At 44.0% G+C, this 27,495-nt stretch overlaps 1 protein-coding gene across 3 annotated transcripts in view; it reads left to right on the forward strand.

Moving 5' to 3' along the window:
- The window catches only part of TNS3 (tensin 3), a 1,058,399-nt gene extending 1,031,914 nt beyond the window's left edge, over positions 1 to 26,485 (forward strand). For all 3 annotated transcript variants that reach the window (XM_063922694.1, XM_063922695.1, XM_063922696.1), the window contains 4 exons: positions 12,766 to 12,934; positions 19,157 to 19,225; positions 19,307 to 19,333; positions 22,350 to 26,485. In XM_063922694.1, coding sequence (XP_063778764.1) covers positions 12,766 to 12,934; positions 19,157 to 19,225; positions 19,307 to 19,333; positions 22,350 to 22,491 — 407 coding nt within the window. In that variant the 3' untranslated portion in view covers positions 22,492 to 26,485. The remainder of the gene's footprint in view (positions 1 to 12,765; positions 12,935 to 19,156; positions 19,226 to 19,306; positions 19,334 to 22,349) is intronic.
- Positions 26,486 to 27,495: the final 1,010 nt, after the last annotated feature.

Here is a 27,495-nt window from a genome sequence, read left to right on the forward strand (position 1 = left end):
TGTCCAGGGATACAGTGTCGTATGCTGCAGAGGATTTATCCTCTCAGAATGATCCCATTCCAAGCAGTCAGGTTAGCACTGGTTTAGCACAGATACCAGCAAGGGAACCAGAGTGGTTTTCCTCTGTCAAGACTTGGATTTCTCAGATTTCTGACAGGGTTGCCAGTAATGAGTCTCCAACCCAGGTATTGCAGTCCTCGGTGGCTGTGTGGCCCTTGTCGGGTACTTCGGGTCACCCCACAATATACCCCCACAAGCGTGCGCTTGTGCAGGTAACACGAGATGACACGGATACCGATTCTGACACTACAGATGGTGATGGGGATGTATTGCGGGGGCCTGCATCTCTCGCAAGGGGGGTACAGTTGTTGATAGAAGCTAGCAGGGATGTGTTAAATGTTAATGATAATACACCGGAGCAGGTTGAGGAGGCTTTCTTCACTGAAAACAAGAAAGCCTCGCTAATCTTCCCTGCGTCAAAAGAGCTGAATGCTATACTTGAAAAGGCCTGGTTGAACCCTGAGAAGAAGTTTCAGATTCCTTAGAGGATTCTGGTAGCTTTTCCTTTCCCTGAGGAGGATAGGAAAAAGTGGGAAAACGCACCTATTGTTGACGCATTTGTTTCCAGACTTTCAAAAAAGGTGATTTTTACCGGTACCGGGATCTACCTCCTTAAAGGAGCCGGCAGACAGGAAAATTGATAATACTCTGAAATCAGTGTACACTGCTTCAGGGGCCATATTACGTCCCACTATTGCTAGTGCATGGATTGCAAAGGCAATAGCGAAGTGGTCGGCTGCCTTGATGGAGGATTTGGATACGATGTATAGGGATGAGGTTGCATTGTATTTACGCAACATTCATGATTCTGCAGGTTTCATGGTAGAATCCATGAAAGACCTGGGTTCCATAGCTGCGGGTATTTCTTCCATGTCTGTTTCAGCTCGTCGGGGACTGTAGCTACGCCAGTGGTCGGCCGACGCGAAATCCAGAAGAAGTGTGGAGTCGATACCCTATACAGGCCAGGCTCTCTTTGGGGAAGCCCTAGTCGCGTGGATTTCTACCGCTACAGCGGGTAAGTTTCCGTATCTTCCCTCTGAAGCTCCTGCTCCGAAGAGATCATTCTCCTCAGCTACGCAGCAGTCCTTTCGGCCCAACAAGACCAGAAAGGCCAAGTCATCCAATACCTTCTTCAGGGGTGGTAAGGTTAAGTCCAAGAAACCTGCCGCTGCAGGTTCCCAAGAACAAAAGCCTGCTTCGGGTACCCCTAAGTCCTCCGCATGACAGTGGACGGGGGGTCGGAGGTGGGGCCTGTGGTAGCGAGACTCAGACAGTTCAGTCAGGTCTGGGTCTCGTCCGGCCTGGATCCCTGGGTGGTAGATATTGTGTCTCAGGGATACAGGCTGGAATTTCAAAGTCTCCCTCCTCATCGTTTTTTCAAGTCGGGCTTACCAACTCTGTTACAGGACAGCACAGTGCTACAGGATGCTGTCCAAAAGCTGGTGGAGGCACAAGTTATTGTGCCGGTACCACCGCACATGTTGACAAAGGGTTACTATTCGAACCTTTTCGTAGTACCGAAACTGGATGGTTCGGTCAGGCCTATCCTGAATCTAAATTCGTTGAACCCCTTTCTAAAGGAGTTCAAGTTCAAGATGGAGTCTCTCAGGGCGGTGATAGCAGGTCTGGAAGACGGGGAATTCCTGGTATCCCTGGATATCAAGGATGCGTACCTTCACATTCCGATCTGACTACCGCATCAGGCTTATTTACTCTTCGCATTGCTGGACTGTCATTTTCAGTTCCAGGCCCTGCCGTTCGGTCTCTCGACAGCACCGAGGGTGTTTACCAAGGTGATGGCAGAGATGATGATGCTACTCCACAAACAGGGTGTGAACATCATTCCTTATCTGGACGATCTCTTGATAAAGGCATCATCCAGGGAAAAGCTGCTGCAATCCATTGTTCTCACAACACGGCTGCTTCAGAGTCACGGGTGGATTCTGATTTTTCCAAAGTCACATTTGGAACCAACCGGGAGATTGTCATTTCTGGGAATGATCCTGGATACGGAGGTGCAGCGGGTGTTCCTTCCGCGGGGCACGTCATTGGTGATCCAATCCATGGTCCGGGATGTCTTGAAGCCACCCCGGGTGTCGGTTCATCATAGCATTCGCCTATTGGGAAAGATGGTGGCCTCCTACGAGGCTCTCCGGTACGGGAGGTTTTATGCTCGGACCTTCCAACTGGACCTCCTGGACAAGTGGTCGGGATCTCACCTTCACATGCATCAGAGAATTCATATGTCGCCAAGGGCGAGGATTTCACTCCTGTGGTGGCTCCAATTGCCTCACCTACTGGAGGGCCGCAGGTTCGGGATTCAGGACTGGGTCCTGCTAATGACGGATGCGAGCCTCGGGGCTGGGGAGCAGTCACTCAAGGGGTGACCTTCCAGGGAAGATGGTCAAACCTGGAAGCCGGCCTGCCCATCAACATTCTGGAACTAAGAGCCGTCTACAACGGTCTTCTTCAGGCAGCCCCTCTTCTAAGAAACAGGACCATTCAAGTACAGTCGGACAACGTAACAACAGTGGCTTACATAAACCAACAGGGCGGAACGAAGAGCAGTGCGGTAATGTCAGAGGTCACAAGAATACTCCTCTGGACGGAAAAGCACGCGTTGGCGCTGTCAGCCATCTTCATTCCGTGAGTAGACAACTGGGAAACAGACTTCCTCAGCAGACACTATCTCCATCCGGGAGAGTGGGGCCTCCATCCGGAGTTGTTCAGGGAGGTAACAGATCTTTGGTGTCTACCCGAAATAGACATGATGGCCTCTCGTCTCAACAAGAAGCTTTGGCGTTATTGTTCCAGGTCGAGTTACCCTCAGGCAGTGGCAGTGGACTCCCTGGTGTCTCCATGGGTGTTCCAGTCAGTGTACGTGTATCCACCACTCCCACTCATCCCAAGAATCCTAATGCTCATAAGGAGAACAAGGGTTCAAGCGATCCTCATTGCCCCAGACTGGCCAAGACGAGCTTGGTACGCGGACCTTCTGGATCTACTGTAAGAAGAGCCGAGGCCTCTTCCTCTTCGGGAGGACCTGCTGCAGCAGGGTCCGTTCGCCTATCAAGACTTACCGCAGCTGCGTTTGACGGCATGGAAGTTGAGCACCTGATTCTTGCTCGGAAGGGTATTCTGAAAGAAGGGATTCCTACCCTCATACAGGCTAGGAAAGGGGTAACGTCTAAACATTACCATCGCATTTGGAAGTAATATGTCTCCTGGTGTGAGTCCAAGAAATTTCCTGCGGCGGAATTTCAACTGGGACGTTTCCTTCTATTCCTGCAAGGAGGAGTGCATATGGGGCTGAGATTGGGATCTGTGAAGGTCCAGATTTCAGCCCTGTCCATTTTCTTTCAGAAACAATTGGCTGCCCTCCCGGAGGTTCAGACCTCTTTGAAGGGAGTTCTGCATATCCAACCTCCCTTTGTACCACCTACGGCGCCTTGGGACCTTAATGTGGTGTTGCAGTTTCTCCAGTCGAATTGGTTTGAGCCTCTACAGAAGGTGGAACTCAAATTTCTTACATGGAAGGTGGTCACTTTGTTGGCCTTAGCTTCTGCTAGGCGTGTCTCTGAGCTGGGGGCTTTGTCATGCAAAAGCCCTTACTTGATCTTCCATGAGGATAGAGCTGAGCTCCGGACTAGTCAGCAGTTCCTTCCAAAGGTTGTGTCGGCATTTCATATCAACCAACCTATTGTGGTGCCAGTGGCTACTGACCACTCGATTACTTCAAAGTCCTTGGATGTCGTGAGGGCTCTGAAGATTTATGTGAATAGAACTTCTCGTCACAGGAAATCTGACTCTTTGTTTGTCTATATGATCCCAAGAAAATTGGGTGTCCTGCTTCTAAGCAGTTTATTTCTCGCTGGATTAGGTTTACTATCCAGCATGCCTATTCTACGGCAGGGCTGCCGTGTCCAAAATCTGTTAAGGCCCACTCTACTCGTAAGGTGGGGTCTTCCTGGGCGGCTGCCCGGGGTGTCTCGGCAATGCAGCTTTGCCGAACGGCAACTTGGTCTGGGTGGAACACGTTTGCGAGGTTCTACAAGTTCGATACTTTGGCCTCTGATGACCTGAATTTCGGTCAGTCTGTTCTGCAGGAGCCTCCGCGCTCTCCCTCCCGTTCTGGGAGCTTTGGTACATCCCCATGGTACTAATGTGGACCCCAGCATCATCTAGGCCGTTTTCCTGCTTGTGTTGTTTGGTTCAGTTTAGTTGCGTACTGCATAGTTACTGGGTAAGTAAGGTTTCAGCCGTTTGCTGATTAGTTCAAGCTAGTTGACTTGACGTGCCTTGTATGTGTGAGCTGGTATGAATCTCACCACTATCTGTGTTAAGTCCTTCTCTCAAAGTATGTCGTCTCCTCGGGCACAGTTTCTAGACGGAATCTGGTAGGAGGGGCATAGAGGGAGGAGCCAGCCCACACTCTTAAACTCTTAAAGGGCCAATGGCTCCTGGTGGACCCGTCTATACCCCATGGTACTAATGTGGATCCCAGCATCCTTTACGTACTACGAGAAAAGGATTTACCGGTAGGTACCAAAATCCTATTTTAAATTGTTACATTTAGTGGGGGCGGGGGAAACAAATGAGAAGAATGCTGATTGTGCCACTGCTAGCAAATTATTGTTCTCTTACATGATATATATTTAGTCTGTTTATTATGTAATATATATGTACAATACTTAGGTGTTTTTGCTGTTCTCAAGTGTTGCTTCAATTTAGATTTTCCAAATAGCACGTTTGTTTAAGTTTCACATCCTGAGACTGTACAGATGCTATTCTCCTTATCTAAACAATTTCATTATCATATACATTGAGAATTAAGTGTCACGCTACAGGGCTATGCAAAATATCCGCTGACTGCAATCTTTTCACAGAGCTATGCACATTTAGTAGTTCTAATGTCATTTGTTTCTAAGAGCAGCTTAGGCTGCACTGGATGTAATAGTGTTTCTGAGATCTGATGTGGACTTTCCACACAATCATAAATATTGATGTGTTTTCAAACATCTAACCTCTACGCCACACGGCGTGAGATGCCTGGCGCAAGAGATCCGCCAGGACCCTTTCAACTCTGCTAGAGTCGGGAGCCTTTTTTTAATGAAAATGCATGTTAGTCACAATGCACCAAGAGACTGCGCTTATTAATTTGATATGTGACACTTGTATGTGTGACTGAGTCTGTATACGGAGCACAGTGGACCTTGTATTTGAGAAAAGGTGCAACTGCTACATTGAAGCACTTCGTATACAGATTCAGAGACTCAGTGGTACACAGATATACATATGTCACATATCAAATTAATCAGCACAGTCTCCTGGTGTGTCCTAGTCACATTGTGTTGTGACTTTGGGGGGGATATCCAATTGCCCTAGGTACATTACCACAGGTAATGATATTGCCAAGGGCTATCCTATTAGCCCTGATAAGTCTGTATGAGTAGGGATTTCTGCAGCGGGGTACACTGGGGTTCCACAGGGATAACATCGGGGGGTAGAGTTGGATCTTGATCCGAGGCACCAACAGGCTAAAAGCTTTTAACTTAGTAGTACAGTTACTTAGTATTGCTAGTAACTGTTCCCAGGATGCATAGCGCCGCCTCCTCTATAATCCCGCCTCCTTGCACTGGAGCTCAGTTTGTAAGTTGGTGCCTGCAGTGCAGGCAGCTAAAAGGGAGGGCTGTGCTTAGCAGCCCTGAAAAGAGCTTTTAAGAAGACAGAAGACTTCAAGGTCTGCAGCATGGGCACTTACGAGTGCTATATGTCATTTTGACATATCATGCTGCGGCTCCCTCACCTTAGCCCCTCCCCCAGCCCCAGGCACCATTTACTGCTAATGTTCCTCTCCTGGAGCTGCCTCTCTCTGTCTCCCTCACTCCCTGTCAGCGGTTGGGCGCCGTTACACACATGCTGAGCTGACTTTGGGACTGCTGGGCAATGTCTCCTCTGTAAAGCCGCCTGCATCATCAGCACTGTGCATTTACAGGACACTTAAATATTCTACATTTCTTTAGACAGTGTTAGTTAAGAACAAGTGCATACATTCAGGGATATTTAGTACAAGTACCCTGGGATATACATCCAGTCTTTACTGTGCATTGTTATATCTATATATATCTACATAGCTTTACTTAGTAGTACAGTTACTTAGTATTGATAGTCCAGTGCAGTTTTATTGTTGTTTGTGATAATTTCTGCATTGTACATGTGACTGTATGTGTGCCAATAGCTGCTGTGTGATTTCCATTCCGTGTATCTCACATTTACTGCTATCCCTATATTCTGTACCCTGAAGGGGGCTAAGTGCATCAGTGTTATCATATAATATAGTGTTTCACAGGATATACTACTTTGGTATTTTTCTCTGTGTGTTACAGTCACCATATACCTCTTAAATCCTCCGCGTGTGCTCTGCTTGTAGTCACACTATACAGGGGGATTTTTGTCAGGTACTTTGTCTGCTTATATTGTGCTTATTTGCCCTACATTTACACTTTCATATAATGTCAGCTCAACAGGGTGATAATTCTATGGCTGATCCTGCTTCATGCAGTGCTACTGCCATGGATGTCTCTGAGTAGAATATTGCAGCTGAGGGTTCATGTGCTGGAGTTTTATACCCCTCAGTCAGTCTACAGCAACGGGGGCAACTCAAATTCTAAACCTTGCCCGCCTAAGACCAAGGGGTCTTCTAAGTGGGCCATTACTTCCTCACAATCCACACGTTTCAGGTACTTCATCTGATAAAGATGGCGCATATACTGACCCCTCAGACACTGATGCAGATGCTTCTGATGGGGAATCTATAACTCAAGTGACCTCTTGGAGGCTCTCAGGCTGATTCTTCAGATTGATGATGATAAAGAACCCCCAGCTACCTCTAAGAAACCAGATAAGTTCAAGCGTCAGAAGGTTACTAAATTAGTTTTGCCACAATCTGACCACTTAGTGGACATACGTCAGGAATCCTGGGAATATCCAGGAAAGAAATTCTCCCTGTCTACGAAGATGCTAGTTTGTTATCCCCTTTCTGCAGAGTTTGGTAAAAATTGTGAAACTCCGCCACCGGTGGACTCACAAGTCGCACGTCTGGTGGTATCATCTGCTCTGCCTGTCACTACCGTCACCTCTCTGAAGGAACCAATGGATAAGCGTGTGGAGGGTTGCTTGAAGTCTATTTACACTCTTGAGCTGCTGAAGCTATAGAGGCCTGGGTTCAGGAAGTTGAAGCGGAACTACCTTCTAATTTTCCTGATAATGCTAGACAGTGTCTTTCATACATTATTACAGATTCTTATTATATTCAGGAGGCGGCATCTGATGCAGGTATCCTGGCGGCCAAAGCGTCTACTACGTATATTCTGGCTCGCCAGATCCTCTGGTTGCGGTCCTGGTCTGTAGATCTGGACTCTAAAAAGACCTTGGAGGTGATCCCTTTTAAGGGAAACATACTTTTTGGGGAAGACCTCAATAAGATTGTTGCTGATTTAGCATCTGCTAAGACTGCATGTCTACCTAGTACTACACCTTCAGCTCTGAAGGCTAAGAGTACTTCCTTTCGTCCCTTTTTGACCTCCAGGTAAATCGAAGTGTCAGGCGTACCCGAAACAGGCTCGCATTGCCAAATCCACTAAGCCCAATCCTAAACGTGCCTGGGCTGCCCGTCAGCCTGCTTCCAAAACAGAGAAGCCTCATGCATGACGGGGCGGGCCTCCCCCTGGGGGATCCCAAGGTGGGAGGCCGACTTCTTTAATTTGCTCAGGTATGGTTACAGACCACTTCGGATGCCTGGGTAAGGGAAGTCGTCGCTCACGGATACGCCATCGCTTTCAAGAAAAGTCCTTCTCGCCAGTTTTGCTTGACAAACGTCCCTGCGGATCCGGTAAAAGCAAAGACACTCCATCTGGTGGTACAATCCCGCCTGGACATGGGAGTGATAGTGCCGGTGCCTCTGTCTCAGAGAGGCAGGGGGTACTATTCAACGCTGTTCCTACTTTCGAAGCCGAATGGTTCTTCCCGGCCCATTCTCAATTTCAAGTCTTTGAACAAATTTGTGAAGGTTTTCGAATTCCGTTTGGAAACTCTTCGCTCTATTGTTCTGGCTTTGGAGCCCAAGGACTATATGGTATCCCTGGACATAGAGGATGCTTACCTGCATATTCCTATTGCAGTGTCTTATCAGCAATACCTGCGGTTTGCTATTAGCAACCTACATTTTCAATTCCAGGCCTTATCTTTTGGTCTGACCACGGCTCCAAGAATTTTCACCAAGGTCATGACAGCTCTACTCCGCCGTCAGGGTATCAGGATCCTGCCATATCTGGACGACTTGTTGATCCTGGTGAACTCTCCAGAGGTTCTCCTCTGCCATCTGGAACTGACAGTGCAATTCCTGCAAGCCCACGGGTGGCTCATCAACTGGAAGAAATCTTCCCTGGTCCCTGCTCAGAGCATGGTGCACCTGGGCGCACTATTGGACACCCACAACCAGCGGTTGCTTCTGTCTCCGGAGAAGGTCCTGGTAAGATGCTTCCTTTCCAGCTCACGTATGTCGAACACTCAGCGATGCAAGTACTAGGCTTCATGGTGTCAGCTTTCGACATGGTAGAGTACGCTTAATTTCACCCTCTGCAGAGGTTGATACTCTCCAAGTGGGACGGCCTGCCTCACAGGATCAGGACTCACATAATCTCCTTGACTCCGGAGGTCCGCTTGTCGCTGACCTGGTGGCTACGGGACCAGCAACTGAGCAGGGGTCGTCCCTTCTGGATTTCCAACTAGGTCTTTCTGACGATGGATGCCAGTCTGCGGGGGTGGTGTTGGAGCAACACTCTCTTCAGGGTCGGTGGACCAGGGAGGAATCTCTCCTCCCAATAAACATTCTGGAATTGAGGGCAGTGTTCAATGCGTTGACACTAGCCCTGCCTCTAGTACAGAACAGGCCTGTTCAAATACAGTCAGACAACGCCACCACAGTGGCGTACATAAATCATAAAGGCGGCACTCAAAGCCGCATGGCAATGATGGAAGTATCAAAACTCCTTTGTTGGGCGGAACGCCATCTGCCAGCCATATTGACAGTGTCCATTCCGGGAGTCCTCAACTGGGAAGCGGACTTCCTCAGTCGTCAGGACATACACGCCGGAGAGTGGAGTCTTCATCCGGAGGTCTTTCAACTCTTAGTGGACAAGTGGGGCCTACCAGATGTAGACCTGATGGTGTCTCGACACAATCACAAGGTTCCGGTCTTCGGAGCAAGGACAAGGGATCCTCAAGCAGCATTCGTGGATGCACTGGCAATTTCATGGAACTTTTGGCTGCTGTACCTGTATCCTCCTGTGTCACTTCTGCTCAGGGTGATAAGGAAGTTCAAGCAAGAAGGAGGAATACTACTTCTAATCGCTCCAGCATGGCCCAGATGGCATTGGTTCTCAGACCTACAGGGTCTCTCGATAGAGCGTCCTTTCTACTTCCGCAACGCCCAGACCTCCTTGTTCAGGGACCTTGTGTCTACCAGGATTTTGCCCAGCTGGCTTTGACGGTGTGGCTCTTGAAGCTTCCGTACTGAGGGCCAAAGGATTTTCTGAGGCGGTCATTCAAACTATGTTGAAGGCCCGTAAACCGGCGTCTGCTCGGATTTATTATAGGGTCTGGAATTCCTACTTTACCTGGTGTGCGACTAACCATTATGACGCATACATGTACACGTTCAGTACTGCCAAGCTTTTGGCTTTCCTGCAACAGGGCCTGGACTTAGGTCATCTGGCCTCTCTCAAGGTTCATATTTCTGCCTTGTCGATATGGTTTCAGAGAAAAATTGCGACTCTCCCTGATGTTCATACATTCACGCAGGGTGTTTTATCGATTCAGACTCCCTATGTCCCGCCTGTGGCTCCTTGGGATTTGTCGTTTGTTCTGGACGCCTTACAAGAGTCTCCGTTTGAACCTTTTGAGTCTGTGGACCTTAAGTGGCTTACTTTTAAGGTCTTGTTCTTGCTGGCTATTGCCTCCACTAGACGGGTTTCAGACTTGGGTGCCTTGCCCTGTCGGTCATCCTTTTTGATTTTTCACCGTGATCGGGCGGTTCTTAGAACTTGTCCTGGTTATTTGCCTAAGGTGGTGTCATCTTTCCACCTTAACCAAGAGATTGTGGTACTGGCCTTTGTCTCTCCTGGTTTATCCACCAAAGAGCGGTCTTTGGATGTGGTACGGGCTCTCCGTATTTATGTGAAGAGAACAGCTTCGCTATGGAGATCTGATTCTCTCTTTGTTCTTTTTGGTTTTCACAAATGTGGCTGGCCTGCGAATAAGTAGATCTTGGCCAGATGGATTAGAATGGTGATTGCACATGCTTATGTACAGGCTACTGCTACCATCAAAGCCCATTCTACTCTGTCTTTTGGACCTTCTTGGGCGGCCCGCCGTGGTGCGACCCTTGAACAATTGTGCAAGGCGGCTACGTGGTCCTCAGTGAACACGTTCATAAGGTTCTATGCTTTCGATACTTCCGCCTCCCAGGATGCCTGCTTTGTACGCTGAGTTCTTGTGCCCACTACAGTGCGTCCCCTCCCATGAGGAACTGCTTTAGGGCATCTCTGATGTTATCCCTGTGGAAAAGGAGATTTATGGTAAGGACTTACCTTTGTTAACTCTCTTTCTGTGAGGTACACTGGGTTCCACAGGGCGCCCACCCTGACGCACTTAGCTTCTTTGGGTTTGTATGGCATTAGCCGTTGGTACCTTCTCCTGTCCTTAGAATGTAGTGTGTGTGGCTACTAACGGTTGTTGTCTCTTTTACCTGCTACTGCATTGAACTGGTTAACAAAACTGAGCTCCTGTGCATGGAGGTGGGGTTATAGAGGAGGCGGCGCTATACATCCTGGAAACAGTCAAAGCTTTTAGCCTGTTGGTGCCTTGGATCAAGATCCAACTCGACACCCCGATGTTATCCCTGTGGAACCCAGTCTACCTCGCAGAAATAGATTTAACAAAGGTGAGTTCTTACCATAAATCTCCTTTTTCTGTGCTGCACCGGGTGCCGGCTCCTGACAGCTCACAGTGCAGTGCTCCATCTCCGGCTCTCCCTGTCATGTGACTGCTGATAGGGGTGTGGGAAGAGGGTGAATGTGGGTCACGGCGCTGCCCTGGCTTCCCCGCCGGGGGACCCAGAACTGAGTGCCAGCTTCTGGGATGCGGTGCCTTTCCTGCAGTCCCAGCCTGCTGCTGCAGCAACAGGCATGGGACACTGCAGGATGCTGCGGTTATTGGGGATTTAATTTCACCCTGGAAACAGCCCTGTATGCATCCGAAAACGGGGCTGTTTCTACTGAAAACACACAGGTTTCACTGAACCTGTGTTTTTGGGAGGAAGAAATAATAATTTTTTTAAGAGTGATCCAAATTTGATTGCCTATAAAAAAATAAAATCTATATATATTGGTGAAACATCAGCAAAAAGTGTGAAAAACTGGCATTTTTCGCACCCGATGTTGTTTTACCTCTAATTGGATATCCCCCTAAGACGTATTTTCATAAAAAAAGACGCTCCCTGCACTAGCATGGTCTGACAGGACCTAGCGCCAAGAGAGGCTGTTTGGCACGATTTCAGCAATGATGTATGAGGACACATCTGTAGTACGTCTACTGCAGCCATCTACCACTACACACACATCTGCTGGATAACTCCCGCTTTTTTTTTTTTTTTACAGGCCCGGGCTTGTTCGTGGGGCCAAGGGTCAGCTGCTATGGAGGCTATTGTCCCCCTTTGCAGTGTTGCAGAGGGTGGAGAAATGTCACATTGTGCAGCCATCGTTGTTGCCCTGTGCAGAACGCCGCGCCGCTTTGAATGGCCATCGATTACTATTTTTTCACTTTTTTTTTGATGGTGCATGGCTACACCTGTTCAATTTGGCCACGCACCAGCAGTATCCAGGTCCGTGGTCGCTCTTAGCAGTCCTGTCTTGGTCCAATAATGACAGAGTCACATTTTTTGGGCGGTCATGCCCGGTGTTTGTGCCCATTAGTACCAGGTTTGGTTGCGCAAAAGTGGCTAAACCCGTCAAGGCTAGGGCGTCCTCCTGTTTGTGCAGCCAAATCACGTAGCCTTCGCACATTTTAGCTCACACCTCAGGAGGCTGCAAGCTGAAATGTGTATTGTGTAACAATTGAATTGCTCCATTTGGGTGCCATCTAGTGGTAGCTGGGGCAATCAACAGTTGATCTTAACTTTGTCTTAACTAAGCAGTAAGCAGTAAATATTAAACTAAGCATATTCGTATCTCAGCATAATGAGTATCCAATGTTATCACTAAAGAATATATTTGTGACTAAGTAATGTTTCAGCACTTCATGAGTGATCACCTGTGATATGTTGTATCCTCGGCATGTAATACAATGCAATTGGATATAGTCATACAGTGGGACTGGTAGATATACTGTATTAAACCTTGGGTCCAGTATTGTGTCTGGGAAAAAGTTAGACATAATTGATATTGGCCTGAGAATTACTTAAATATTTACCTCTGACCATTTTTATCTCCAGCATTTTATTACTATTTTATCCTGAAAGTTTATTTCAAATTACGATTTTTGATAAAAAGTGCTTTTACCAGTTATCAGTGGCGTTACTAATAGTGTCTCTTACATGCAAAACTTCTGAACTGGTTAAACATATTTTGTTCAATTTGTCACTTCCAGCATGCAATGTTTGGTATCTGAATTCAGTGGAAATGGAGTCCCTTACAGGATATCAAGCAGTGCAGAAAGCACTGAGTATAAGCCAAGTGCAGGATCCACCGCCCATCTCCACTGTAGTACACTTCAAGGTGTCTGCTCAAGGAATCACTCTAACAGACAATCAACGGAAGTAAGAAAATAACTACCTAGCCTTTATACTGTAGTTTGTATTTGCTTATATAAAAAACAAAACATGTTTTCAGTAATACAAGTGGCGTAATTGCTTGTAGAAATCCTTTTCAGCGTTGTGCGAGATAGAACTTTTACTGTATGTAATGTTGTTATTGTCCTGCTAAGTATTGGAGGACAGCGATGGGTGGTGAAAGGGTTATTCAGATCTCATCGCTGTGCTGCTAATGTTGCTGACTGCGATCGGATAGTCGCCACCCAAGGGGGAGTGAAAATTTGCCCGTGCAAGTGTGCCATCGCATGCGGCCAGCTGCAAATCCTCTCGCACCTCACTCAGTGTGTGCAGTCTCTGCACAGCCCAGGACTTAATCCTACAGTGCGATCACAACAGGCTGATCGGGGCCGGAGCTGACATCAGACACCCTCCCTGAAAACGCTTGGGCACGCCTGCGTTTTTCCGGACACTCCCAGTAAAGGGTGTAGTACGGCTGACAGGCGGTCTCCTGACCGCCGGTCAGCTTACCGACGCCGGGATCCCGGCAGCATACCGACGCCGGGATCCCGGCGGGGAGGGGCAAGTGCAGCAAGCCCCTTGCGGGCTCGCTGCGCTCGCCACGCTGCGGGCTCGGTGGCGACCTGCGGTCACCACGGGTTCTATTCCCACTCTATGGGTGTCGTGGACACCCACGAGTGTAAATAGTCCCTGTTGGTCGGCATGCCGACCTTTGGGAGAGTGACCTATCGGGCTGGTGGAGGAGGTCATGTGACTGTCGGTCACTTGACCGGCGGTCACATGAATACCACCCCCAGTAAACAGTCAGTTACCACCCACAAACGGCCTCTTCCTGCCAATCACCTTGCGAACGCTCTTGCGAATTAATTTTGCGCACCATCCTGTCGCTGACTGGTGATGCCCATTGTTGTCAGACGCGCGTGCACAGTGCGCTGCATGCGCAGTTATGACCTGATCGCCTACTGTGCAAAAACGCACAGCAGCAATCAGGTCTGAATCAGGCCCTCATCTTGCTTACTCTCAGACACAGCCTTTAAGTTTGAATGAAAGCATACAGTATTTAGCTAATGCAAAAAAATAATAAAACTGTGTGTAGGCGCTGTTCACTTGCAGTATACTGTTCTTAAATCCTTCAATATTCGTGAGTGGTACACCGGGAAACAAACCCTCTTAATTAAGAACTTACATTAGGGTTCTCACTCGCAGGCCAAACAAGGTATCTTTAATCCCCGATATAATTTCTTCAATATAACTTCATAAAAGATGATCACTTACATATTCATTCTGTCACGCGTTCATATAAGGGTATCTTTAGATCGCCCTAGGTCAAGTAATATCCCGTTTCCATTGCCGATAAAAAACGGTTATTGCCATTAAAACCTGTGTCGCTGCTCAGTGAAAAATGACGCGACAGCGGATTTGCACCAATCGATCAAAGCTTTCGGCCTCCCAGCATGCAACGGGCCCGTCCATATAGCCCTGCTTCCTGGCTCAGGCAGATCAGTTGTTTTTCCAAGCTTAAGGCAGGAGCATCAGAGAGAGCCCTAATCAGGCGAGAAGAACACACATGCACACCCTTCCGTACAAGAAGGAAGAGGTTAGTGAGTGAAAGGATCCTCAAATAAGGTGCGTCAGGGTGAGATCCTTGTGGATACTGTGGACTTAGAAGAAATAATGTTATTAACGGTAAGTTTTACCATAACAAATTTTTCTCCGGCAGGGTCTACAGGTTATCCACAGGATAACATTGGGATGTCCCAAAACAATTTAGTGGTGGGGATGCTCCTGATTGGACAGGCGAATCCTTCGCCCAAATTCAGAGTCCTGAGAGGCAAAAGTATCAAAGGCTTAATGTCTAATGAATGTGTTAATGGAAGACCATGTGGCTGCCTTACATATCTATTCTGCTGAAGCACCACGTTGTGCTGCTCATAATGGAACTACCCTAAGAGTAGAGGGAGCAGATACATTAGCCGGAACAGGGAGATCAGCTTGAGAGTATGCTTCTGAAATTGTCATCCAAAGCCACTTCACCAGTGTCTGCTTATCAGCAGGCCATCCTCTCTTGTGAAATCCGCAGAGAACGAGAGGGTCTGTCTTTCTAATGGCATTGGTATGATCCACGTAGATCCTTAAGGCACGGACTACGTCCAATTATGCATCTCCCGCAGAAAGTCCGGCCCCTGGAAGGCCGGGACTACAATTTCTTCTTAAGGTGGAATTTAGACACTACTTTAGGAAGATACCCAGATTTGGTTCTGAGAACTGCTCTATCTGGATAAAAAAAAATCAGAAATGGAGGGTGACAAACAATGCCCCTAAATCTGAAACTCTTCTAGCTGAAGCAATAGCCAGTAGAAAGAGAACTTTAGCTGTCAACCATTTAAGATCCTCTCTCTTAAGTGGTTCAAATGGGGCAACTTGAAGGGCCTCTAGGACTAACCTTAAGTCCCAAGGCACTGTAGGAGGAACAAAAGGAAGTTGAATCTGCAGCATTCCCTGGAAAAAAGTGTGCACATCTTGTAGGTTAGCAATTTTCCTTTTAGAACCATACAGTCAGTGCTGACACTTGTACTCTCAAGGAGCCACCCGCAAACCTTTGTCCATTCCAGGCTTGTAGGAATGCTAAGTCTCCCACAATTTATGAGCCAATCGTGTCACTGCTAACAAGTTATTGTCTGTTGCTGATGATCTGAAGCCATTCCTGAGATTGTACCGGGATTAATAAGTCATTGCGGTATGGAAATCCTTATCCACTGCTGACAGAGATAAGATGACATTACCACCATATTTTTGGTAAATATTCTGGGAGCTGTGGCCAGTTCAAATGTTAGGACCTGAACTGAAAAATTCTGCTGGAGGATAGCAACTTAAGATAGCGCTGCTAATACAGTGCTATAAACACATGTAGGTAGGCCTCCTGGATATTCAGGAATACCATAAAAACCTCCAGCTCCATGGCCAAAATAATGGAACATAAAGTCTCCATATGAATCCAAGGCACCCAACCATATTAGTTCAGCACTTTGAAATTGAGAATGGGCCGGAACGACCCATTAGGCTTCTGGACTAGAGCCAGGTTGTAATAAAGCTTGTCCTCGTTGTGCAGGAAGAACTGAATTATCACTCCTGACTGAACCAACTGCTGAACTGCCTCTTGCAAAGACCTGGTACAAAAAAACCTTTGAGGAGGGTGTTTCTTGAAAGCAAATGCATAACCGTGAAATAGCAGTTCTTGCACCCAGGCATCTGTGGTAGACTGCTACCAAATCTGTGCAAACTGAAAACGTCAGCCTCACGCCCTGGGGTTCCCCAGGTGGAGCCTGCAACCTCAGGCTGATGGCTTATCTTCTGATTGGGAGCCGGTCCTCTGGTAGTCCAATGCTGTTTAGTCTTACAGGACTTATTGGATTGGAACTGTTTGCCATCACCCTTTTTCCTGGATTCTGAGTCAGCTTTCCATGTACGTAGCCAAACCGCTCTGCGAGCTGCTACTGCTGAAACTGATGCCTGAGAGGCAATTGTACCCATATCCAAGGCCACTTCCATAAACGTCGGCGCCTGTTTGATATGTGCAATATGGGATTCTTGCTTTCTATATGCCATTGAAAGATCCTCCTCCAATGCATCTTCCCAGGCTGCCACTGCTATTGCCATCCAGGCTGGAGCCATGGCTGGCCTTACGATTACCCAAGACAAGGAAAAAATGTTTTTTAGAAAACCATCGACTCTCCTATCCGTGACATAATTTATTGATGTTGAAGGCAGAGTTAATGTAGATTTTCGCACCAATCTAATGACATGCGTATCTACTTTGGGAGCCACCTACCTTTCTAAACAGTCCCCAGCCGGAAGAGGATAATTGGAACTCCATGTCCTTGGAATTATAACTTCTTTTTGGGCGTAACCCAAGCCTCTTGCATAATTACTGTCAACTAATCTGACCCAGGAAACTCAGGACTAACTGTTTTGGGACGTTTAAACACAGGTGCCTTAGTTTTTAACAAAGGCTCTGTTGCCTCTTCTAAGGATAGAATGGCTTTTATAGCACTAATTAGCTCAGGTATGTCCACTGAGCTGAGGCCTTCCTCCTCGTCTCTGTATGCAGACCCGAAGTGCGATGAGTACTCATCCTCCGACGAATCCTTATCTGAAACGTGTAGACTATGAAGATGTTGTATCATGTCTATGTGATTTACTTACTACCGGCCTTTGTTGAGAGGCTGCCAATTCCTGTGCTGGATGTGATAAACCCCAGGAGGAGTGTTGCATGTGAGGGTTAAAAGGGTAACCTATCCCTGGTATAGGAGTTGGCATTATCCGCTCAGCTATACTGGATAATGTCTGTGCAAAAGTAGCCAATGGGAGTTCAACTTGAACCTGTGCTTTCCTCGGCTTATTTAAGAGGCTTCGGTGAAAGCTAAAACAATTTGCACATAATCCATTTTGAACCAGATCCTGAGAGGTTAACCCAGCTTCGCAAGACAAAAATGAAATGAGTGTTGATGCTGCTGTGGAAAGTGTATTTTCCTCACTCTTGCCGCTCTTAGACATGATAAATAAATCACACACCTGTAGTGTTACCACACAATTTGTGACTGTAATCACTTTAAATGTGGTTAAAGTGACACACCATCCGACCCTACCCTACTTTGCACCAGCATTGAGGATCGGAATACACAGGAAAAACTGACAGAATTATACTAAAGTCAGCAATCACACTAGCAATCAGTCACAGGTTATACATTAGTATAATAAGCAATATGAGAACATAATCAACTACAAATACATTTCAAGTATGCAGGAGAAACATATTACTGCATTACCTTAATATAGGAGTTTTAACAGTATTCAGTCGCACAGCGAAAGAAAACAGCAGCAATAGTTTACAGATTCATATGCATCAAGCACTTATCCAACTATTTGTACTCAAAGGTAGATAGAGACTTAGTGCTGTATTACCCGGCTCAGGAGAGTGGGATACAAGGAGACTACACCCCGCTTCCAGGATCGATCAATACATTAGCGAACGCAGAGTGGATCCAGATGCTAATAGTGTACACACTCACCCCGTGATCCTACAGTGAACACAGACGCACCAGTCACACAGCCGCCTATGCTGCGACAGGGTGCTTTTAGATACACATCGTCTCAGATGGAAGCGGGAACTCCGTTCATGGTGGGAGACTCAGAGGAAACTGGTCATGAACCGGGGAAAGGGACGACCAAGGGAGCATCTGACTCCCCACTGCTGACATCAACCCTAGGGATCGTGGCCTCATACTACGCCTGGCAGCCGCATCAGTGATTGTTTGGAAGTCTCCTCCCAAAACAGTGCGGCTGTGTACGTGTTTCCCCTCTAAGCAGAACGATGCCTTACCTTCTCCCCGTGCTCCGGCCACATCCTGGTAACGTCTGCTGGACTTTCTAGTACATCCGACACAGATGCCTGTCAAAACAGCACTGTACACGTGGGTAAGCATTGTCACGAGCCGGCGGGGAGTTGTTGGAGTGACTCTTATTAAGACGCTTTTTAGACAAGATCGCTCAAAAAAATAGTAAGACTAAAAATAAAATAAAACGTTATGGCTGCTAAAAACCAACAGCCCATTGACCATAGTCCGGCTCCTGCCGCACCAAACAAAAAACTGATTTGCCTGAGCCAGGAGGCGGGGATATATGGACGGGCCCGTTGCATGCTGGGAGGCCTGAAAGCTTTGACCGATTGGTGCAAATCCGCTGTCGCGTCATCATATCCCAATGATATCCTGTGGACCCTGCCAGAGAAAATCTGGGACGGAGCAGCGGTGGAAAGGGGCCAGCCCCGTCCTGACGCGGTTTGGAACTGTATTCCAAATCTCAGGTCAGACCCAGTACTTAGGTGGAAAAGAGGTATAAATCTACAATAGTAAATGACTTGTATCTGCAAATAAAGATTTTTTTTTATTATTTTTTTAAGAGCAGTCCATGTATAAGCCCCTCTCCCCACCTCTGAAACTAACTGCAGGCTTTGAGTGTGTGGCTCTTGGCAGCTGAGGACCATTGAATGTACATCACCAAGTCCACATTACCACAGTACATTCTCCTTTATGGCACAGCTTAATGACACATCTATCTACAGCTAACATATAACACTTCAAGCACTTATATCACAGTATACTGTACGTTTATTTTATTTATTTATTTTTATCTCCCCCCATGTTCTCACAGATTGTTCTTCAGAAGACACTATCCAGCAAACACTGTGATATTCTGTGCCCTGGATCCACAAGACCGAAAGTAAGAAATTATCTAATTGTGACTTCATTTTCTGAATAATTAAATTTTTGTGTCTAATTTGCACTATTTTTGTTATTCTAGGTGGACAAAAGATGGACTTTCAGCAAAGTAAGTAAGATGTGCATGAAATTAGTTGTGTGCAAATAACTAGATTTGTTAAATCTGCTGTAACTGACATTTGTATACATTGAGTATTTCTAAAGCAATATTTCAGGAAATATACGTACCTAAGTACATACCATTTTATGTAGCTAATCACTAATTATTGTTCCCTGTATTTGTACAGTGTAGCATGTGTATCTCTCTCACTGTCATTCTACATGCATACACACATGGAGTTTAGTATACACCAAATGAAAAAAAATCACTCCTATAATAGTAGACTTATATTACATATGAGCAGCCCTTGTATATCCCTAGTGGTGGCATATGCTTAGAAGTGCTGCTTGCTGGGAGCACTGCCTGATTAGGCTGGCCAGAGTACGGTGATTTTTTATTTATTTTTTGGTTGTTAAGCAGATCCACACTATCAGCTGTAGTGCATTCTCTGAGTCATTTGTGGAAAAAGTGCATGAACGTACAATGGCCCTCATTCCGAGTTGATCGTTCGCTAGTTATTTTTTGCAGAGCAGCGATCAGATAGTCGCCGCCTCTAGGGAGTCATTCCGAGTTGATCGCTAGCTGCCGTTTGCAGCGCAGCGATCAGGATAAAAATCAGCATTTCTGTGTATGGGCCGCAATGCGCACACGCGTCATACGGGTACAAAGCCCGTTGTGTTTGTGCACAGGTTGTAGCGAAGTTTTCAGTCGCACTGAAGGCCGCAAGAAGATTCATAGGACGCGGACGTTTCTGGGTGTCAACTGACCGTTTTCAGGGAGTGTTTGCAGAAACACAGGCATGTCTGAAAAAAACGCAGGCGTGGCTGGGCGGGTGTATGACCTCAAATCCGGACACGAATAGGCTGAAGTGATCGCAAGCGCTGAGTAGGTTCAGAGCTACTCTGAAACTGCACAAACTTTTTTTGCAGAGCTCGGCTGCAGATGTGTTCGCACTTCTGCTAAGCTAAAATACACTCCCCAGTGGGTAGCGGCATAGCGTTTGCACGGCTGCTAAAAACTGCTAGCGAACGTTCAACTCGGAATGAACCCCCTAGGGGACTGTATTTTCACATTGCAAGTGTGCGAACGCTTGTGCAGCCGAGCGGGACGAAAAAGTTTTTGGCAGTTTCTGAGTAGCTCTGAACTTACTCAGCCCTTGCGATCACTTCAGCCTGTCCGGTCCCGGAATTGACGTCAGACACCCGCCCTGCAAATGCTTGGACACGCCAGCATTTTTTCTACCACTCCCAGAAAGCGGTCAGTTGACACCCACAAACGCCTTCTTCCTGTTAATCGCCTTGCAATCGGCTGTGCAAATGGATTATTCGTTTAATCCATCGCCCAGCAACATTCTGCTTTGTACCCGTACGATGCGCGTGTGCATTGTGGTGCATACGCATGCGCAGTAATAACCTGTTCGCTGCGCTGCGAAAAACGGCACCGAGCGATCAACTCGGAATGACTCCCAATGCACGAGAGTGGTCCCGTGTGAATTGCCACCTGGATACTAACAGAGTGTGTGTCATGTGGACACCTTCCACATGGGGGCACCATCAGGTTCGATTGGTTGTGTATGTTGGTACAGGGGATTGTGTGTCCTAATGAGCTTCTAGACCCTAGACTAATACTTTGCTTTAGTATTGATTTTGTAGTCCTTATCATTGGCGTTTCTATAATAGGTGCAGTGCACACGGGCCCCTTGGTCCAGGTGAGCCCAAACCGCACACACTACACCCATGTTTTAATACTTAACTTTCTAGAGTCCTGCCTCAGACGCTGCAACCACTGCAATGATCACAGCCAAGATGGCCGCTGCGCATGCGTAGTAGTAGTGAAATTAGTCTCCGGAACATGGCAGTCAACATGTTTCCAAAAACCTGTGCATGCGCAGTAGACTCCTACATTGCTGCAGTCTACTGCGCCGTGGAGAAGAGGTGGCCCACACGGCTTGCTCTGAACTGTGATAGCAACTGTTTTATATACAAGAACTACTAGAGTTAAGTATATGTGCTATGGGCCAGATGTACTAAACCTTGAAAAGTGATCGTGAAGAAAGATAAAGTACCAGCCAATTATCTCCTAACTGCAATGTTACAGATTGTGTTTGAAAAATTACAGTTAGGAGCTGGTTGGTTGGTAGTTTGTGTTTGTATGTATCTATATATTGGGGCAAAGTAGTAGTCAGGTAGGGCTTGGCACTGAAAGGTCAAGGTAGATGACAAATACCTGTTGAGCCAGGCTGCAATAGAGGAAGACCAGGAGAACGCTGGTTACAGCACTTCCTTTAATATCCAATTGCTAGTCATATTACTTTCTTATATTGTGCACTATGTGGGTAGAAGCCGGTCCTGTTGCAGCTTGAAGAGGGGGATCAATAGAGAAAGCCAGGATGAGGGGCCACATGTGCACACAGTAATATGACCATCTGTATGATCATGCGCTTCCTCACTATGGCAATTGGCAGTGTGTGACCCCCATCTAAGCAGGCTGCATGCAACTGGCAGAGGAGCAAAAGAAGAGCAGCTGGACCCCAATGCCGATCTGCAACCTATTTTACCCAATCTTCCTTTTTAGTTCATGGGAAATGCTTTTTTTTTCACATCCCTGACTACTAGTGGTTAGGATAATTTAGTGATATTCTCTTACACATTGTAACATCTGGCTTCCTATTTAACATATATGAGCCCTTTAGTTTTAGTTCATATAATTTACATCTATCCTTCAGTACCAAGGATATTTTACTCCACACATTTCAAATGACAGGTGAAGGATAGTTATGCTTTAACAGACTAACTTTCTATTTCAACTGTATAAGCATATAGAGACAACACAATAACCCATATAATACACAGATAACTAAAAGTTTATCACATGCTTGTGTTTAAGTTGTTTTACTTTTTGAAATGCATATAAATCACCTTGGCAGAATCAAATTTGTAAATCTAATTTAAATATTGCATTGTTTTTCTTTCTTTTTTTTTTTTCTTTTTTTTGTTTGGTGATTTTTATTTATTTATTTTTGCAGAGTCTTTGGCTTTGTAGCCAGAAAGGGCAATGGCAATGACAACATCTGTCATCTCTTTGCTGAACATGATCCAGAGCAACCAGCAAGTGCCATTGTTAACTTTGTGTCTAAAGTCATGATTGGTTCTCAGAAAAAAATGTAGAGCTGCTTCTTGAAAATTTACTTACATTTTGAACTCTTGTTTAAAGACTATGAACCACTCAAATTTTACTTTTCATAATCCCAAGAAAAAAAAATATGATATGGAGATAAAATAATTACAAGACTGTAAGAATAAGTAGAAAAAAACTATATATATATATATATATATATATATATATATACACACACACTCACACATATATATATATAAAGCAAATACCGTCTGTTGTATTCACATTCACATTATTAAGTGCTTTGAATCATTCAGATGCTCTATACTATTCCTCCTTTGTTGTGAAATTTAGATTTTTTTATCTTTTATAAGAAAAAAAAAAAACTCTTTTAAAGATACAGTGTTTGCAGATCTCATAAATCTCAAAATTATAATCCATCTAAGAACAGTTGAGCACACGCCAAGTTGTTTTTTATTCTTAAACATTTCTGAGGTGTGCTGTCAATAGTTTACATACAAGCTCCTCTATTGACTTCATTACTCTTCAGTTGTGCTTAACAGTATTAAATCTGGTTGTAAAAACTAATTAAAGTTAAAAAGCAACAATTTCTATAATAACCCTGCTTTTTTGGGATTAAAATGAATGTTTAAGCAAGTCTATTAAAATGGTATGTGCAGGTGGTTTTTGACAGAGCTGAGAATTGAGTATATATTGATAGGTGGTAAAAGAAAGTGATCAGTTTTTGAAGGTATAATGTAAGTGAAAAGTTGCAGGGACGGTAGGTGGTATTAAACAAATGTGAAGAATGATAGTTTTTTGTGATGACAAGGGTATGTTTTTCCCAATCACATAGTAAATCTTGTAAAAGGTAAATCTTTTTTGATGAGTACTGTTGCATACCGCTGATGCTGGACTCATTTTCTCAGATAAAAACACAGACCAAACTAGGCGTTCCAATACAACTATGATTATCATCTCCTAAAATAAATCGCACAGATGTAGCCACGCTCATTGTTGCTGCACTTGTCGCACCAGGCGGCCGCCCATAGGAATGAATAGCATTTGTATGCATGCATGCACGCACCTCATTTGCGGGCACACCAGTTGCGCCACCCATATTGCGATGCGTATGCATCACGGCATGGATGAACATAGCTACACCTGTAGTAGAAAAGTGATGCTTAAAGGATCTGTATTGAATTGTCTAAAAAAGAGAGTTCGTAATTGAAGAATTTGCCTTTACATTCTTTTTTTTCCGCTCTCGAAGTTGTAATCAAACAGCAAATAGCACAAATGAAGTTTTATTTTCTTTATTACCTCTCTAAGAGATTAGGTGTGTAAGCTCCCTTATCACATTACATGGTCTCGAAAGTGTTTAGAATGTATTTTTAAATGTAGGAAAGCTGCTAATTTTTTTAGAAAGGCCCATAAATCCACCAATGTTCAAATAATGATCCTACCATACTTGTTTTTTTTGTTACATAGAAAACTACAAAAGGGTGATTACTAGAGCAATGCTAGCAAATAATTTTCTGCAAATGCATGGTAGCCTGGAAAGACAATATTCAAAAATATACATCCATGTACAGTATCTTTTAGACATATCTGCATTTAGTTTCAAAACATTTTCCAGTTAAGGTGATAAAACGATTAAGGGCAAATAATAAAAGCTGCATCATTACCTTCCATCCCAAAAAGCTACAAAGACCAATTGTACAGTATGTATATTCTGTAAATGAGGATAAGTGCATTTTAATATGTTAAGGTGTTGTTTTGCTCCCTGCTTTGTTTAGTTTTTCATTTAATTTTATTTCTTCATTTTCAGGATTACAATCCAGAATATAAAAAACCATTATAGCAAACAACCTTTTTTTATTTGTAAATTTATCAGAACACTTGCTATCAATTATTTTTGTGCTTCTGCCTTTTACCATTTATACAAAGAAAAAATTGCCATATTTTAATGTTGTATAAAATGAAATGTAAATGTATTTTCATAGTTTGTATTTTATTTCTTATGCTGGCTTTTTTTGTTTTAATTCAGTTAGTGTTACTGCAACAACTGTTGTCCATGAGAAGGGTTTAGACAATGACTAAAATATACCTTAATATGCGAAACAAGTGTATTATGATGTAACACTACTTTTAATTAAAATTATTCAAGTACATCTAAGGTTATTAAATATAAAATCAAATTATATAACTTTAAACAGTAAATAAAAACGTTTTTTTGTAAGGACTGATTTTTTTTCAGGCACAATCATAGTTATCATTAAGTGTTTTTTTTTCCCTTTTTTGTTTGTGATTTATTGTTTCCTTGGAGTACCTTTTATTTTGATTTGTAGCACCCATATGAGTTTCTTTAGATGCACAAATATTTGTTTATTTAAATGCTCCCTTTTCTACTTTGGCTATACAGTCTTGTAATTATTTTGATTTAGTGTTAATATAAAGTTTGTTTTAATTACTATTTTGAAGTAATCTATTCCCAGTATAACTATGTTATATTTGTTAAACTTGGGCTTTTTATGGACCAACCTGAAGTCAGTGTACTTTTTTTAAAACTTTGACACGCTTTTGTAGTGTATGCATTCTTTTAATGGTATATTACCATATCATTTTTTTATATATGAAATATTTTAATGCTGCACAGAATTAACCGTAGATGGTAAATGTGAATATGGATTCATTTACAATTTTCAGATTTAAAGAAATATTTCAGTACTTCACTTTGTAGTTTTGGTTAGATTTTACACAGGTACTGTGATATTTTTACACAGAGTATGATTGAATAAAACATATGCCATGAATCATGTTTTTTTTTTCTTCCCCTTTTTATTATATATATATATATATATATATATATATATATATATATACACACAGGTTGAGTCTCCCTTATCCAAAATGCTTGGGACCAGAGGTATTTTGGATATGGGATTTTTCCGTATTTTGGAATAATTGCATACCATAATGAGATATCATGGTGATGGGACCCAAGTCTAAGCACAGAATGCATTTATGTTACATATACACCTTATACACACAGCCTGAAGGTCATTTTAGCCAATATTTTTTATAACTTTGTGCATTAAACAAAGTGTGTCTACATTCACACAATTCATTTATGTTTCATATACACCTTATATACACAGCCTGAAGGTCATTTAATACAGTATTATTAATAACTTTGTGTATTAAACAAAGTTTGTGTACATTGAGCCATCAGAAAACAAAGGTTTCACTATCTCACTCTCACTCAAAAAAGTCCGTATTTCGGAATATTCCGTATTTCGGAATATTTGGATATGGGATACTTAACCTGTATATATATATATATATATATATATATATATATATACAGGTTGAGTATCCCTTATCCAAAATGCTTGGTACCAGAGGTATTTTGGATATCGGATTTTTCCGTATTTTGGAATAATTGCATACTATAATGAGATATCATTGTGATGATGAAAAACAAAGGTTTCACTATCTCACTCTCACTCAAAAAAGTCTGTATTTCGGAATATTCTGTATTTCGGAATATTTGGATATGGGATACTCAACCTGTATGTGTATATATATATATATATATATATATATATCTGTACTGCTATTACAGTGTTAATACATACAAATGCAATTTTGCTATAAAAAAAAAAGCGCCATGTTTAAATAAAACGATGCCAGTGTATTTATCACCCTTATATAATTTCATTTATTACTTACTTGCAAATTCTTTTACTTTTTTGCTGTAAAAATGTATCCACTATGTAAAAATGAATGCTCTACACATCATTTGTATAGCCTTTTACTCTACCATTAAAATATCAACTTTATTTAGATTATAATAAAATGTGAATTTAATACAGTGTCATTAAGTATTCTTTCATAATTGATTACCTATCTAAACACTTTGCTTGGCATAACATTCAAAACTTTGTATGTTTGTCATGTAAATAAATATTTCTGTTTCAAGGGTTCAAGATAAATTAATACGTTTGTGATATAGGTGTGACCTTATTAAATGGAAGAAGCCTCTTTGACTGAAATTATATACTTTTCACCCATAATGTATATCGTGCCACCTTATTGTTCAGTACCTTACAGAGAATGTTTAACCATTCACAAAGTAGTGTATTTACTGGTACACTACTTTATAGCACATAAGGGTTATTTAATAATGTGTGTCGCTATGCTGGGATACATACAGACTATTTGCACTAACCAGTTGGACGTGTACCCAGAGCTAACTACCACTGATGTCTCCCCCAGTATCATGGAACTGGTAAAGTATTTACAAGAAAAAAAGGCATTTGTTTCCCCCAGCACCCTGAATGATAACAGTAACCAGATATAAATCCCACATAATAATAGAATTCAGAGATCTTCGTTACACATATTTGCGCAAATGTGTGAATAAGCCCCAAAGCCGCATCAAGGCGTCTCTGTATATTTGGGGGTCCCTAGCGCTATATCTAGGTGCAGGGTGTGGCACCCCAAAACACCAGCATAAGCCAGAAAGCCCAGCGTAGCATACCAGTGAAAAAACTATAGTGTTAATAAATTAGTGTTTAGGAAGCCGAAGCTATAGAGAAAGTGATACAAAAATGAAATGCAATTAAAATAGAGAAATAGTGTTAAAAAATTAATAAGTGAAAAGTGTTAATAGAATGTAAAGGTATGCCACACTAAGGCCATCCAGCTCAGCCAGTCTAGAGGCACCACACCTCACACCTCCATTACCCCAATCTGGACCAGGTGTGCCTGAAGGCGGGGTCCTGACGCGTTTCGTCACGATCACGTGACTTTATCAAAGGTAGCAGTAGCGTACCTCAACCATCAGGGAGGAACTCGCAGCCAAAATGCAATGAAGGAGGTAAGTCACACATTAAAGTGGGCAGAACTTCATCATCCAGCCTTGTCCGCAGTGTTCATTCCGGGAGTCCTAAACTGGGAAGCAGGTTTTATCAGTCGACACGCCATTCATGCAAACAAATGGGCTTTACACCCGAGGTCTTCCAAGTTCTGGTAGACAAGTGGGGGTTACC

The sequence above is a fragment of the Pseudophryne corroboree genome, chromosome 5 (assembly GCF_028390025.1).
Source record: "Pseudophryne corroboree isolate aPseCor3 chromosome 5, aPseCor3.hap2, whole genome shotgun sequence".
Lineage (NCBI taxonomy): Eukaryota > Metazoa > Chordata > Amphibia > Anura > Myobatrachidae > Pseudophryne > Pseudophryne corroboree.